The following is a 16019-nucleotide window of genomic DNA, read 5'->3' on the forward strand; positions in this document are numbered from 1 at the left end:
GAACGCTGGATTTCAATCTATCCGTGCCCTTTATTTGGCTTACTACATTGTTTCAACTTCTGTGTTTGTATCTTGTCTTGCCTCTCATCTATTTCCAAAAACAGAGCTCCAGTCAGATACGGGCAGCCATTCTCAATTCATAGAGGACAATTTCTGTCTCACAATCCTACACTGAGGCTCCCTTTGTAATTTCACTATCTTCTTAAGATATTTTTAACCAACAAGTGGCACAGAGATATTTTGCTGAAAAGATCTAATTAGAAAATAAGATTCATCTTGAGGAACAGATTGTTTCCCTTTCTCCTCCCAGACTCCATTTTAGGGTGTGATATGTTTTATAATTCCAGACTTCTTTGTATTTTATATATTCTCTCCCCGCATTAAAGAAATATTCACACTTCCTTGCTGATGTTCCTTTTAGCTCTGTAGATAAACCAATAATATCTGCACCAAGACTGATTATACACGTCTCCACTTTTCTAAGCTGAGCAAGTTATCAAAAAGCAGATTGGATATAATTTGTTCACTCAGCTTCCCATGCTTCTTCTGAGCTTCGCCGCTCCCGGGGCGAGAGGAGGCCGTTTGGGCTATCGGGAGGGGGGCGGCGGCGGCAGCCGGCCTCCTCTCTCCCCGGGAGCGGCGAGGCCGTTTTGGGCTTTCGGGAGGGTGGGGGAGGGGCCCGCAGGGTTCTCTCTGACTTCTCTCGGCCCAGGGAAGAGCCTCACCGCCCTGAGGCCGCTTCCGCCGCTTCCGCCGCTTCCGCCGCCGAGAGAAGACAGGCTCCTAGCGCCCATTTTATTCAGGCATAAAATGGGCTTAATTTCTAGTTAGTACTAATGATGTTCAGTTATCTCAGTTAATTCCATCTAGCTGGTTTCATCAATTCATACATTAGTAGAAGAATGGATTGTGATTACTTTTGGTTCTAGTGGTACTTTCTGAATGTTCTTTACAAGTTCATGATATCTCAAGTATCTAGTCTCTACCTGGTCTGTTGTGATATGAGGCTTTTGATTTGGATAGGGGTTAGAGAAGACGTCTGCGGATTCCATGGACAGCAAAAGTCACAAACAAGGAACTACTACATTACATTAAGTCTGATATTTCATTGGTAGGCAAAATCATGCGATCCAACACAATGGAGAAAGCAGTTATGCTAACATTGGTCAGTGAAAAAAGGAAACCAAGCAGACAAAGGGCGCCGTGTTTGGATGTGGTTGGAGTGGATACCAGCCAGAACATTGCATGGCTGAGGGAGGTGGTGCAGGATAGGAGATCATGGCAACAGCTGTGCCATGGGACTGCCAAGTGTCGGACACGATTGAATGGCTGACAACAGCGAGGAGGAGGAGGAGGATTAGTAGTAGTAGTAGTAGTAGTAGTAGTAGTAGTAGTAGGTTCTTATATGCCGCTTTCTCTACCCGAATGAGGCTCAGAGCGGCTTACAGTCACCTTCCCTTTTCTCTCCCCACAACAGACACCGTGTGAGGTGGGTGAGGCTGAGAGAGCCCTGATATTACTGCTCGGTCAGAACAGTTTTATCAGTGCTGTGGCGAGCCCAAGGTCACCCAGCTGGCTGCATGTGGGGGAGTGCAGAATCGAACCTGGCATGTCAGATTAGAAGTCTGCACTCCTAACCACTACACCAAACTGGCTCTTAGAGATCTTGCTGGAAATGTCAGGAGAAATTGGAATGCTGTTGCAATATCTGGTAAGGGAGGGAGTTGATCCATTTCTCCAGCTTTTATCTTATCACGATCTTTGTCCTCCATTCTTCTTCCCAACAGCAAATGTTTCTAATTTATCAATAATTGATTGTCAGTTTATAAGTTTTAAAATATTGACATTGCATCCTCTTTGAGGTGCTCTGAATCCAAGTGTGAAGCAACACAAGACTGAATCTTCATCTGACGTTCTTGACATTTTCTCTTGGGCCATGGATCAGCTCCTTTCTTAATAAAGATTTAATAATTCTGGCAAAAACTCTAGATACCTTAATCTGATAACAGTCCAACTGTCTCTTATTTTTGTGATCAAGCAAGGGATTTCACCAAAGCTTGTCTCCCTTACAGTTTAATCTCCATAAGGTAAAGGCAGGAAATGTCTCAGGCATTGAATGGCAGCTCTGTTAGTTCCTCAATATGGCAGATGATCCTACTATGGGGAGATAGTCAAAATTATTTGATTAGGTTGAAGCACATAGTTGGAATTAGAGTCGTTTAGCCTTAATTTCTTTTGTGTTTCATATTGTCTGCTTTTTTTGTCCAGCTTAAGCTGTATTCTGTGTTGTTGCCTGAACTAATTATATTAGCAGGTTCAGTTTACACATCATATCCTTAAGGTGGTTAAATATCTGTTGATATGACTCTGCAATTAACAAGCATTGATCTGCCGTCAGTTGATAATTAGATTTCACTTCTAGGTTTTCTTTGTCCATACTGGTCTTAGAAGAAAACCTATATAGATATTTCAGAATTTAGTTGTGGCTTATTCCCAACTCGCTGCAGTGGAACTGGGCTATCCATTTAGTTTAAATTGTCTGAATCCACATTAACAGCTGGATTGTGTAAATTCCTTAGTTTCATGGCCTGAGGATCTGAAGGTTCTATAAGATTTTAGACTTACTTTGCTTTGAGGGAAGAGATACATTTGTCTTTTGTGCTAAACAAATTTGCTTTCCCCCCATATTACATTATCGAGAGGAATTCAAGTTAGTTCAGAAGAACTTTCCAGATGTAGTGCAAGTCCAATAATAAAACAGCCTTTTATTAGGACAAATAAGCAGGTAAAGCAAAAGAGAAAGGTGAGTTAGAGAGGCTAAAAGGGATGAACCTCTCTTAAAGCTGCTGAGTATAATGTCCAGTGCACTGTAGAGTAAAGATTAAGTTTGTAGTCTCTGACAGTCCTACAGAGACATTCATTATTGGCTACAGCTGTACATTCTCTATTGTAAGAGATAGGAAGTTACAAATGACTTTGCACCAAGGGAGGCAAGCAATACATCTTTTAAATGCTGTTGGAAATACTTTGCCTCACCTTATCAGCCAGAGGGAGTCAGCCTACAACGTGCCATGACTGCCTTTTTACCATATAGATTTCAGGTACAATATAATTCAGTTTAATCAAATATGTTTAAGTTGTACTCCAGAACTTTTAAACACTGGCTGTTAGGCTCATAAGCTCATATATAACAAGTCCAGCATAGAACATTTTTCAGAGCTCCCTTCTGTTTTCTTTAGCCAAGGGAGCTTCATAAATCACTAGAACATTTTGGAAAACAAATAAGAATTAGTTTCCATTTTCAACTCAGGGATCTCCAATGGAGTACTGATCTTTAAGAGTAAGCCCTAAGAGGAAGGAGAAAGGGCGGGCTCTGTCCGGGATAAAAACTCGGAGGGCCCAATCAGTAGCTGCGAAGCGTCTCCTGATTGGGCCCTACGAGGGCCACTACAGGGCCAACCGGCCAGTGGGGAGCCACGCAAAGCCCGGCTCCCCATTGGCCCCTTGGCCCAGCCTCGCCTTGCCCAGCCAGGGACTCACCGCACACAAGGAGAAGCAGCCTTCCCCGACGGTGAGTACTCCCGCTGGCTTCCCCTTACCCAGACACACACACAACCCCCCTGGCCGCCCCCCCCATCGCGCCACCGTTGCTTGCCCGCGCCCAGAGACACACACTCACCAGCCAAACCCCCCTGGCTGGCCCCCCGCGATCCCACCACAGCCGCTTCCCTGCCCCCACAGAGACATGCACACACACAAAAACCCTGGCCCCCCCATCGTTCCGCCGGCCATTCCCCGCCCCCACAGACATGCACACACAGCCACCCACCCACTGCGCTTTCCCAGCCCTTCCCCCACCCCACACATCCACACACACACTCATCTCTACACCCCCTCTTTCCTTGCCACCTCTTTCTTTCTCCCTTCTAACCATCCTTTCAACCAACTCTTGCCCTTCTTTCTCCCTCCCAATCCTCCTTTCCTCTTCTCCCTTCTTTGCCTACAGTCTGCCTCCCTAGCGCCCGCTGTCTTTCTTCTACAGCAGGCTTAATTTCTAGTCTTATAATAACTAAAATTTCTTTCTTACCCAAAGAATTATAATCAGAGGACCTCCAAATTTAGGCATCTGCCATCTTCCAAGGGTAACCAGAATCAAGGACATTGGGAGTTCTAACCTATACCCTCCCTATTCATTCCCTGACCAGGATCACCTGCCAGAGATTGTCTCTCAGTCTTCATGTCACACATGGTCAGTGTCCTCATGCAACCCATCTTGGTGGATTGGTAGAGGCTATCACGCTGTCTTGACTCTGGCTGTTCAATGCCAGTTTATGTGGCCAGGAAAACAGCAGAGGGAGGAGAAGCATTGCTAGTTTATTAGAAAGCTCTGGAAATCTTTTCCACAGCGACATTCACACACACAGTCTCCAGTGAGTGCCTGCATAGAAGATTACTTGATGAACAACAGTTATAGGTGACTGCTAGTCTGTTTTTTTCCTTTCTGTATTCTGCTTTTGATTCACTCTGATATGAATTACAGTGTTTGGACTTCATAAGTGTCTGAGGGCTGTTTGTTTGTTTGTTTTTATTTATAAAATTGATTTTTAAATGTCTGTACTGCCCTTCCCTGAGAACTCAGGTGGCTCACAACATACCATGAAACAAAACAATGATTAAAACATTTAAAATATTTTTAAACAATCACATTTCCATTAAAACAATTGGGAGCCCACTGCCATCTCTCAGGTGGCAGTGGAAGATTTAAGTGCTTTGTTACATGTTGAGTGGGCATACAAATGTTTGTCGTTTATATAGGGTGACTAGCTTGGTGGCATTTGTAGGCCTCAACCATAGACCTGATGAAGCAGTTCTGTGTTTTAAATCCCGCAAGACCCTAATTTCACTTAGGAGAGCGATCCACTGGGCCAGGGCTAAAAAAGATACAGCTGAGGCCAATTTGACTTCTCAGGCCAGGGATCCTGAGTAGGGTTGGGTGCTTCGGCGGCCTTTCACAACCGAAGCAGCCAGCGCTGCAGCGCGCAGGGGAGGAGGCACGGGCTCTTTATCACACATTCAGATAGACGTGTGATAATCACGTTTGGGGCTTTCCAGTCTCTTTTTGTCCCGGCAACTGTTACCATTTCCCTTGTTTTATTTTATTGATATCTGCCTTTGTACTTTTAACCTGCCACTCCCGTACCTGACAGCTTGTGGCAATTAACGAACAACATATGCTTGTTGTACACACCAAAAACAAGTTGCTTTGCTAATACTTGTTGCTCTTACAAAGTATGATTAAATATTATGCTCTTCTACTCTTATAAGAATGGCATTAGCCAAGCTAGCTTGCTCTTCAGTGCCATGGAAAGTTTTTCTGGTGGAGCAAATTATTATCTTTATTCCCTGAATTCTATATTCTTTATACGGAAGGCAATGGCCTCCCATCAGGAGGCTGTGGTTACATTGCCTCACGTTGACTGACTGTGTCACTCACAGGAGAATTGATGGCATGCTGTACCATGATTGGATGTCTTTGTGGTTGCTGTGGCGTCCTTTGTAATCATTATGATGTCTGCAGGTTGTCATGACTTGTTTCTGTCACTTACCCCACCCCAGTGAGCCAGCTACAAGACCTAGACAGGTGGTGCTGGTACCTCACCAGTGTCCTTAAACCTCTCTTTTCATAGTGTTCAGGTTGGGTTTCTATGTGACATACGTGATAAAATGAATTGTCATGCTGGTACAACTGAAATTGTAGACAGTGATGTAATGTCGGAGGAAGATAGCCATTGAAATTCTGCCCTGTAAGTAGACAGAACAAACATTTCAGTGGAATGAGTTGATATTGCCCACCATTTTTTTTTCATTTTCTGAAACTGGATACAAATTTTGAAGTAAAAGTGTAATAATAAAATCTTTTACATCTCACTACTGCTTTAAAAGAGTGAGCATATCTTTAAAGTTCTTTTGTTGTTGTTGTTGTTCAGATATGAGAATTTATGTACTGCAGAACTGTGGTCCTGGAACACAATCAAGTCCTTTTTTTCTTTTTCTTCCCCCCCCCTCTCAGTCCTTAAGAAAAAAGTATGAAGTTAGAATGTTTACTAACTTCAAACATTTTCAGATGTATTCATTTTTGTTGCCTTTAAAGCATCTTCCTTTTGAGAGCAAGCAGTGATTGTGATAGTGCTTTATTTGGGCAATTGTTTTTGCATATCTTTGTGTTATTGTTTGTATTGTTGCAGTGTAAGAGCTGGTCCCTGCTCATACTCACAGGTAGAAGAATGTCTTTAAAATATTGTCCTGTTCTATCTAGTATGACATTGCTCAGGGCCTGTAGGATAAAAGAGCGGTATCACCAAAGTACAATATTACCCTGGCATTGTCAAATTCATCGAGCAATAAGAGAAATACCCGTATTTCTGTCTTAAAGTTGGGTGACATTTTAAATTATATTAGTGCAGTTGAATAAAAAGCAATACATTAGTATGTATTAATGTGGAAGGAAATTTCCACTAAATTATCAGTATGTGGTTTTGACGTTTCCATCATTGAACTAACACTTAAATAAATCTAATTTATAATCTTGATAAAGGTTGGAAATGTATTTACTTATTGGATTTATATACCACCGCTTACTGCGATGTATCCAGGCAGTGTAAAAATAAATAAATACATGGAAATCTAGAAAACGGTTAGCATATTATACTAATAATGGGCTGGACTTGCAGTTTTGTAAACTAATGGAATTAAATGCATTGCTGACATTGTAATATCCAGAAAACTAAAAGTGATTTCCATAACCATATAATGACAGACAGAATACGAAAACTATAGTGCTGCCCCAGTGGAAAATTCAAAACGGGGGGGGGGGGGTTAGCCCAAACATATTTTTAAAGGAACTTAATACTAAACACCAAAGATGAAACTGGGACACAAAATAAAAATACATAACAATAAGTTTTTAAAAATCATTTATAACCTGCCATTCCTTGAGGGCCCATGGCAGGTATCATCAACATCAACATAGATAATGAACAATAAAATAACACATGACAGATATAATTATTAAAATAATAAATTCTGGTTAAGGATGAGATGTAAATGCCTAATAATTATTTTGATTTAAAACAGCACACTAAAAGTATGTCAAGACCTACTGTCAAACTGCTGAAAAATAGCATAGCTTAGTTTTAAAAGATTTCTTTTAATGATAGGAAGGGCATCACTTTATCAAAAACATACAAATACATTCTGAGAAAAAAAGACATGTCCTACAGATTAACAGACTAAGGAGATCCAACCAGCTAGTTAATTATCTCTTCAACCTGTCTGGTAAAAACAGACTGTGAAAGAAGAATAAAACTGCATTTTTTTTTCCATTTTTCATTTTTTTACAAGTTAATGTAACTCTTGTGTTCTGCAGTGTGTGTCTGTCAACGCCTCTTTCCCACCCACATACTGCTTATAAGAATAGTAGCTTATATTATCAAATATCCAGGGTTTGGGGGGGAGACAGGAATCTTCTCTAGTTAAGTATCTTGTAAAATATAATAATTGCTCTATGGATTTTGTTTTGGGACATGCAAAAGCTTTCTTACGTAGAGACTGATATCAGTATTGCCCCATGTGTGGTTACTTTAAATGAGGTGATTGGGAACATAGAAAGACAAGACAGATTTTTATACATCTGAGAAAAGGCCCAGGTTTGCACAGACATCTGAAATCTTTACAAAATGCATTGGATAATTCATATCAAAATGATAGAACCAGCACCTGTAGCTTTAAGAAACAAATGCCATCAGTGGTTATTGCTAGGCAACAGCACTGTGGAGTTCAAGCAGGGAAGGCTGGGCCTTTTCCAGCGCTTGTTTGGCTTTTGAGAGGAGGACCCCAGCATAGGAGCAGCCACTGTGACTTGCTATCCAACTTGCATGATTCACCCAGGCCAAGCTGCTTGCTGCTCATGGCAGCTCCTCCATGATAGCCAGAGTGGTATAGTGGTAAGAGTTTCAGATTAGGATCTGGTAGTTTCAGCTTTGAGTTTCCATTCTGCAGTGAAAATTCATTGAATGACCTTGGCCAGGCAATGTAACCTGCCTCTTTGGGTTGTTGTAAGGATAAAATGAAGGAGAGAATGGTGCAAGCTGCTTTGTGTCCCCATTGGGGAGAAACGTGAGTATACAAAGTGAATAAATACAGCCAAAGATGGGGGACAGATAAAAATTGGGTTGGTTGTTGTTGTTGTTAGGTGTTGTTAGGTGCGAAGTCATGTCCGACCCATCGTGACCCCATGGACAATGATCCTCCAGGCCTTCCTGTCCTCTACCATTCCCCGGAGTCCATTTAAATTCACACCTACTGCTTCAGTCACTCCATCCAGCCATCTCATTCTCTGTCGTCCCCTTCTTCTTTTGCCCTCGATCGCTCCCAGCATTAGGCTCTTCTCCAGGGAGTCCTTCTCATGAGGTGGCCAAAGTATTTGAGTTTCATCTTCAGGATCTGGCCTTCTAAAGAGCAGTCAGGGCTGATCTCCTCTAGGACTGATTGGTTTGTTCGCCTTGCAGTCCAAGAGTCTTCTCCAGCACCAGAATTCAAAAGCCTCAATTCTTTGACGCTTGGCCTTCCTTATGGTCCAACTTTCGCAGCCATACATTGCAACTGGGAAGACCATAGCCTTGACTAAACCATAGCCCTGACTAAACTTGGGTTGGTTGGTGATAAAGATAGATGGCAGCAAGGAAAATTGAGCATATGAGGCCTGACAGGAGAAGAGAAAATAGTATGGGGAAGGTGATACAGAGAAAGTACGGTCCCCCTTTTAAATCCTTCCAGGTTTCCCATCATGTAAGTGGCCAAGCCCAGCAGCTGCTACCATACAACTCAACCAGAGCTTTCCCAGGCAGAGGATGCTAGGTGGAGAGGAGAGAAAGCTGAAGATGAAGGCAAAGTAGGTTGGCTAGTGAGTGGGAAGGAGAGATGGAAGCAGGAAATGGAGAGAGGCTCTGGGGCTTTTCAGGAAAGGGGAATAGCAAATAGAGAGGAGGAAATGAAATGCTCCCCTCCGGCAAATCCTGACAGGTTCCCTCCCGCTTTCTCTTGATATCATTATATCTAGTTCTCTGTAAATAAACTGGTAGGGAGGCAGTAATGTTTATTTGGATGTTAAATCCATATACTGCTATTATCAAGCATGCTGTCTCTAGAGATTTAAGCCATTAGAACAAGAAAAGTGCAACAAGCCATTAGTCTGTAGCAAAATCCAAAACCAACGTAATTCCCTTAAATAAAATAAATAAAATAATACAACACGATGTAAAAAGCTTTCTAGATCTCCAGAACTATATCAGACTAGGTATTAAAACCTAGTGTGTGTGTGTGTATGTGGTGGTGGTGGGAACTATCAGTGGTTATGTTTTCAGTTCAAATTGCCTCCAGGTTTGTTTATTTCCATCATGCTAGTTGTATATTGTGATATAAACCACACTTTGTGATTACTGAAGTCAGCAAAGCATCCTTTGCAGGATACTGACAAAACAATCTTCAGGTTGTGGTCTTGAAAGATCTATTGCCTTCCCTTTTTCTTTGATAATTTGATATTGAGCATCATGAAGAGATACGGTGAACAACACACAAATACATTGCATTGTTTACTTATCAATGTTTCACAAGCATTTTAGTGGGCTAATTACCAATTCAAAACTTTAACTTTTGATTCACAGAATTTTACAAAATCGACATGCTTAAGAAAGTACTATGATTGTGAGTGGAATGTCTGATCCTTTTTCTTTTTGAAAAGAGGTCAATCCTGACATGAGAAACAAGAAACTGTATAATGTTTAATCCTTGTTTATCTGTGAGCATGTTTGCAGTTTATGAAGAAAACAACCCAAACCCAGCATGACTTGTCAGACTTCGTTCTGTGCCGTCACCTCCGTTCCAAAATGCCTTCTAATACTGAGTTGCAATGAGAGACTCTTGTTTCAACCAACTCACTATTGATTGGAAATAGATGACCTTTTTGTTTTCATGTTATAGTTGATGTGACCACAGCACTACCTTTGCAAGTTGCACCATCTGTCGTCCCCATGGATCTCCACTTGGACCATCAGTTCTCCATGCCAGTGACCGAACCTACATTACGAGAACAGCAGCTCCAACAGGAACTTCTGGCCCTCAAACAAAAACAGCAGATCCAGAGACAGATCCTCATAGCAGAATTCCAGAGACAACACGATCAACTGTCTCGTCAACATGAAGCTCAGCTACATGAACATGTAAAGGTGGGTGGTGTAACTTAAAACTTGAGTAACAAAAGTAGGGGCTCTTGTTTAGAAATTCTGTTCCTAAGTTAAGATTGATGCACAGTAAATGTCTTAGACCAGCCTTTTCCAACCATTTTTGCATTGAGAAACCCCTGAAACACTCTTCAGGCTTCGAGAAATCCTGGATGTTAGCAGGCCACCACTAGGTTGTAAAAACATTGATAAATGTAATTTCCAAAGCATTTAGTGCTCAGTGAGAAGGTTTGATTCCCTTGTTCTTTGATACAAATAGCATTCTGACTTTTAAAAATATTATGCATTTCACCTACTACATCCATTTGCTTAGGAGTGTCTGTTGGGGTGTTGAAAAGGCAAACAATTATAAATGACATGCACACGCCTTTCATAGAATCATAGAATCATAGAATCATAGAATCATAGAATCATAGAATCATAGAATCATAGAATCATAGAATCATAGAATCATAGAATCATAGAATCATAGTTGGAAGGGGCCATACAGGCCATCTAGTCCAACCCCCTACTCAACGCAGGATCAGCCCTAACCATCCTAAAGCATCCAAGAAAAGTGTGTATCCAGCCTTTGCTTGAAGACTGCCAGTGAGGGGGAGCTCACTACCTCCTTAGGCAGCCTATTCCACTGCTGAACTACTCTGACTGTGAACATTTTTTTCCTGATATCTAGCCTATATCGTTGTACTTGAAGTTTAAACCCATTACTCTCATGTTCCCAACAGCAGCAACAGGAGATTCTGGCGATGAAACATCAGCAGGAGCTCTTGGAACATCAGAGAAAGTTAGAACAGCATCGGCAGGAGCAAGAGTTGGAGAAACAGCACCGAGAACAGAAACTACAACAGCTTAAAAACAAAGAGAAAGGAAAAGAAAGTAAGTAACATAGTAGACCTGTGTTGTTATAAAAGCAGCTGTGATTTGATTACAGTATCATTATATTAGTTTATAGTAACATTCTTCATTTGTACTGCAATAGGAAGACTAATAGTCACTTGAAAAATTTTCTTTGGCAATAGGCTCTAGCTTCAAAATTAGGGAGCCAGAATTTTTTTCCAGCTTTCCACAGTTTGTATTTTAATCACCTTATTTTTCTGATTATTCATACTACAACGCCTAATTCTTTGCAGGTTCTTATGTAGTAACCAAAGCTACGATAAAAGTATTGTACTATGGGGGAGTCGCAGGATTTGTGAGGGAAAAATTCTCAACTGTCCTCATTCTTCAATTTTCCCTTTTCCCCTCATTTCCTCCTCCCGCCACTTCTCGGTCCTCTTCTTCCTTAATGCACCTGCTAGACACACTTCCAATCAGCTGGGTATCAGAAGGGAGGAGCTGAAGGAGGCAGTGGTGCAGCCTTTGCTGAAGAAACCATCTCTGGATCCATGGGAGCCCACCAACTACTGCCTTGTCTCATACCTAGCGTTTCTAGGGAAGGTGGTAGAAAAGGCTGCTGCGGACCAGTAGACAGCATTCTTGGATGAAGCTTCAGTCCTGGATCCAGCCCAATCAGGTTTCTGGCCTGGCCATGGGATTGAAACAGCGCTGGTTGCCCCCTCCATCACCAGCTGGACTGAGGTGGGTCAGCGCTGCTGGTATTACTTGATCTCACACCAGCGTTTGACACAGTGAACCACGAGCTACTAGCTCGCGACCTTGCCAACACCAGGACATCGCTGTCAACTCCCATGCGGGGTGCCACGAGGTGCAGTTCTCTCCCCAATCCTATTTAATATCTTTATGCGCCTTCTTGCCCAGCTGGTACAGAGGTATGAACTGGAATGTCATCAATATGCCGATGACACCCAGCTATTCCTCTTGTTGAATGACCACCCTGATTCACACCCAGACTCATTAGCCAGATGTCTGGAAGCACTGATGGGATGGTTTGAGCACAGCCATCTGAAACTCAATCCTTCCAAGACAAAGGTTGTTTGGTAGGAAGGGTCCCAGCAAGAAGCCCTTCCTTGATGGGGTGCAACTATCAGCTGCACACTCATCCAGGAACCTGGGTGTGATCTTTGACACCTCCCTCTAAATGGAGGAGCAGGTCACTAGAGTAGCATGCCTGGTGTACTTCCACTTGTGCCAAGCTAAGCTACTAGCACCCACCTGGCCCCAAAACACCTAGTCACATTGATCCATGAGACAGTCACCTCTAGAATAGATTTCTGCAACTCGCTATATCCCTGATCTGGAAACTACAACTGGTGCAGAACGTAGCAGTCTGTGTTCTCATGGGAACCACTTGGAGGACCCACATCCAGCCTGTGCTCCAACACCTGCACTGGTTGGCAGTTGAATACGAGATCAGACGTAAAAGTTTTGATAATCACCTTCAAGACCATATGCAGTTTTGGGTCCTGAGTACCTGAGGGACCACCTCTCTGCTATGCCCTTTCATCGAGTGCTGTGCTGTACAAGTTATAGGCTCATCTGGTCTCAACCAGAGCCAGGGATCTTTCTGTCCTGTCCCCACTTGGAGGAACGAGCTCCCAGAAGATATCAGGGCCCTGCCAGAGCTAAAACAATACCACGGGACCTGCACAATGGAGCTCTTCCACCAAGCTTTTAGTCAAGGCCATTGAAATAACTCCACCAACTAGAGCCCCCAAAGGCCTCCCACACCACCAGCTGCGCTCAGCCCAGATACACAGAACAACTCCTGATCCAGCAATGCTTGCAGAAAGAATTGTAGTTGTACAGTTAATAGTTACAGTGTTATAAAGTCACAATGTTCTTCTGTTAGAAATATTATAAATTTTCATTGTAAACCACCCTGAGCCACAAGGGAGATTGGTATACAAATCTTTAACCGCTTCTGTGGAGCGGATTAAATAAAAGGCTAAGGGCTCCTGGGGAGGAGTTAGGGTGGGACCAGTCCAGGATAAAAACTCGGAGGGGACCAATAAGGAGCCGCAAAGCGGCTCCTGATTGGGCTCCTCCGAGTGCCATTCAGGGGCCAAGTGGCCAATTGGGAGGCACTTGGCCCGCCCTGGACTGCTCGCCTAGATGCTTCGCCGCCGGGAAAGGAGCATCCTTTCCTGCTGCCGAAACATTGCCCTTGCCTAGGGAGAGGCCGACCGCGAAAGGAGCGTGGCCGCCGCGGAGCCTCCCCACAGACCTCCTCCCCACAAAGACCTTCCCGCTCCGGCTGCCACCACCGAGGACAGCCACCTGTTGGGGACTGCCAGGCCGCCGCGTGCCGCCCCACACCACCACAATGCTGACGGTAAGCTTACCCACCCCGAAGCCCCCCAGGCCCCCCCAACCACCCCGTTCGCTGACGCTTACCAGCCTCCAAACACCCCCCCCCCCACAGCCATCCGGACACGTTGCCGACCCGCAGCCCCACCCTCCGTTCGCGCCTCTCGAACGCTCCCTCGTCTGACCGCCCCCTCGCTCCGACTACCCGACCACTCGCCTTCCCCTTTGCGGCACATCCCGCCCATGCCGCGACACGGCCGCGGCCAGGCCGCGCAACCTGCCCAACCGCCGACACCAGCTTACAATGAACCACTCATGCGCGGAGATCCGCACATCCATGGTTCCTATCCCCCATGGCCGCCCCCCTGCTCCGCCCCGCGCACACACCAGGCATGCACCAACTGCGGCGCATGCCTGGTCCCGTCCCCCTCGCCCAGTCACCACCCACCCCCACCCATTCCCGCCCGAGCCAGCTGAGGACGCGACGCTAGCCCCAGGACTCCTCCAAGGTAGGCGCTGCCACAGTGTGGCAGCTTGCCCAGCACCCACCAGCCGCCCTCCATTACGGCGGCACATGCGCCTACCCGCACAGCCGCATGCACCCCCACACTGCCCCAGCTAGCACCCGTTGTATTCACAGAACAGCGTGCTTAATTTCTAGTGTAATAATAATTTTAAAAATGATTGGAGCAGAAAGTATTCCCAGCACTTCCTGCTTAATGACTCTTGCTCTCAGCTGGTGACCTGTAGGAAAGACAATCCTCTCCACCCCCACATCATCAAGCAACTTTAATCAGGAAGCATAAGGACTCACTTTCTGCATCCCCTCTCTGTTCACACCTGACTGTTTGGGGATTGATGGTTCCAGGTGTTGCCACTGCTTCATCTCTCACCTGTGACTTCCTCCTGACTTATCTTTCCCCAACCCTACCGTTGTTGCCCTGTCCGTATTTTCTTGCCAGACACGCAATGAGATTAAGAGTACAAAATTCTGAGGGTCTATTTCATTCTCACCATAATACTTATTTTCTGCCTTATCCCTTTTGAGTGAATTACCCAACTTCTGTTACTTTCCCTCAGGAGTTACTTTAAAAGCTGCTTTGTCATTTATTTTGACTACATGGTTTTCCTGAAATGCAGTTCATTTTGAGAGGTTCATTTTATTGCAGTAAGAGTTCACAGGCTTCTCATGATAGGATTCTGTACGTGCAAACAGTTTACTGTGGATTTTCTTTTCCGTTATTCATGTTCACTGTTAGATCTTTTTTACTGTATGCACTGGCCTCTAACCATCACATTGCCTTTAGGAGCAAGTCATCAGTCCTTTAATGCCTCCATAGCTTTCCTCTGCATTAAAGTTATATTTCTGTCTTAGGAGTAGTGCTTCTTCTTGCGTCTTAATGTTATCTTTTATACAAAGCCCGTAATGGAGGTAACCTTTCAAAACTCTTTTATTACAGCAGAATAGAAATACACAGGAAGTGCAGTTTTTCTGTTTATTGCCCTATAAGAGTCACAGATTAGGAATTTATGTACATGTGAATAGTCAGCTATATTCTGAAGCTTAAACCATGCTGTTGGAAATATAATTCTAGACTTTGAAAATATACATTTTTCTTACGTCAGTTTTTTGCTTGGCAGACTGATAGTGAATTGAAAGGTTATGTAGATCTATTTTAAACATATATCGTGAATAAGGTTCATTATCTGAAAGACTTTTCCAGACGTTTCTGTACAGTAGTCTTTCATCTCAACCTTTGCCTGCAGATGTGACTTAAAAAACCCAAGCATATAAAAATAGTCTGTTCTTAAATGTCTTTGATTAAGAGAGGCTAGAATAGATTAAGTAAGTGTTTTTAGTCTAAACACAATTGTGCATAAAATCATGTTTAGTTGCTCCCCCCCCTTTATAGAAGGAAGATAAATCTCTGAGTAAATTTCCATTTCTAAGCCTCCATGTCTGTCCGCCCTCATGAAAAGAATTTATAGCCTTTATAGTGAAATGGGTTAATTAAAAGCTTTAGACAAACTACTTCTATGTATGAAGTAAATTTCAAGAGCATTGGGTCCTGGTTTATTTTTGTTTGCTTTGGTGTTTCAGGTGCAGTGGCAAGCACAGAGGTAAAAATGAAGTTACAAGAATTTGTTTTGAATAAAAAAAAAGCTTTAGCCCAGCGGAATCTCAACCATTGCATTTCCAATGATCCTCGTTTCTGGTATGGGTAAGCAAGCAGTACTCATTCAGTCCTGTGTTCTGCACAATTTTTGCTTGGGTATTAATGTTAGGACCCTAGCCTGGATAGCCCAGGCTATCCCAATCTCCTCAGTTCTGAGAACTGAGGAGATTGCGATAGCAGTTGGATTGGGATTAGCAGTTGGATGTGAGATCTCCAAGGAATACTTGGATGGTGACATGAAGGCAGGCAATGGCAAATCACTTCTGAACTTCCCTTGACATGGAGGCAGGCAATGGCAAATCACCTCTGAACTTCCCTTGCCTTGAAAACCCCTCGG

General features: G+C 43.6%; 1 protein-coding gene across 7 annotated transcripts in view; it reads left to right on the top strand.

The window, feature by feature from the left end:
- The window catches only part of HDAC4 (histone deacetylase 4), a 172294-nt gene that overhangs the window by 62224 nt on the left and 94051 nt on the right, over window positions 1-16019 (top strand). For 5 of the 7 annotated variants that reach the window (XM_077313311.1, XM_077313338.1, XM_077313330.1 and 2 more), the window contains 3 exons: window positions 10039-10283; window positions 11024-11174; window positions 15607-15727. In XM_077313311.1, the coding sequence (XP_077169426.1) occupies window positions 10039-10283; window positions 11024-11174; window positions 15607-15727 (517 nt within the window). Of the gene's footprint in view, window positions 1-5660; window positions 5805-10038; window positions 10284-11023; window positions 11175-15606; window positions 15728-16019 lie in introns of those variants that run through there. The other 2 variants (XM_077313344.1, XM_077313325.1) reach the window with 2 other exon arrangements.

Source organism: Paroedura picta, chromosome 1, assembly GCF_049243985.1.
Source record: "Paroedura picta isolate Pp20150507F chromosome 1, Ppicta_v3.0, whole genome shotgun sequence".
NCBI classification, from domain to species: Eukaryota; Metazoa; Chordata; class Lepidosauria; order Squamata; family Gekkonidae; genus Paroedura; species Paroedura picta.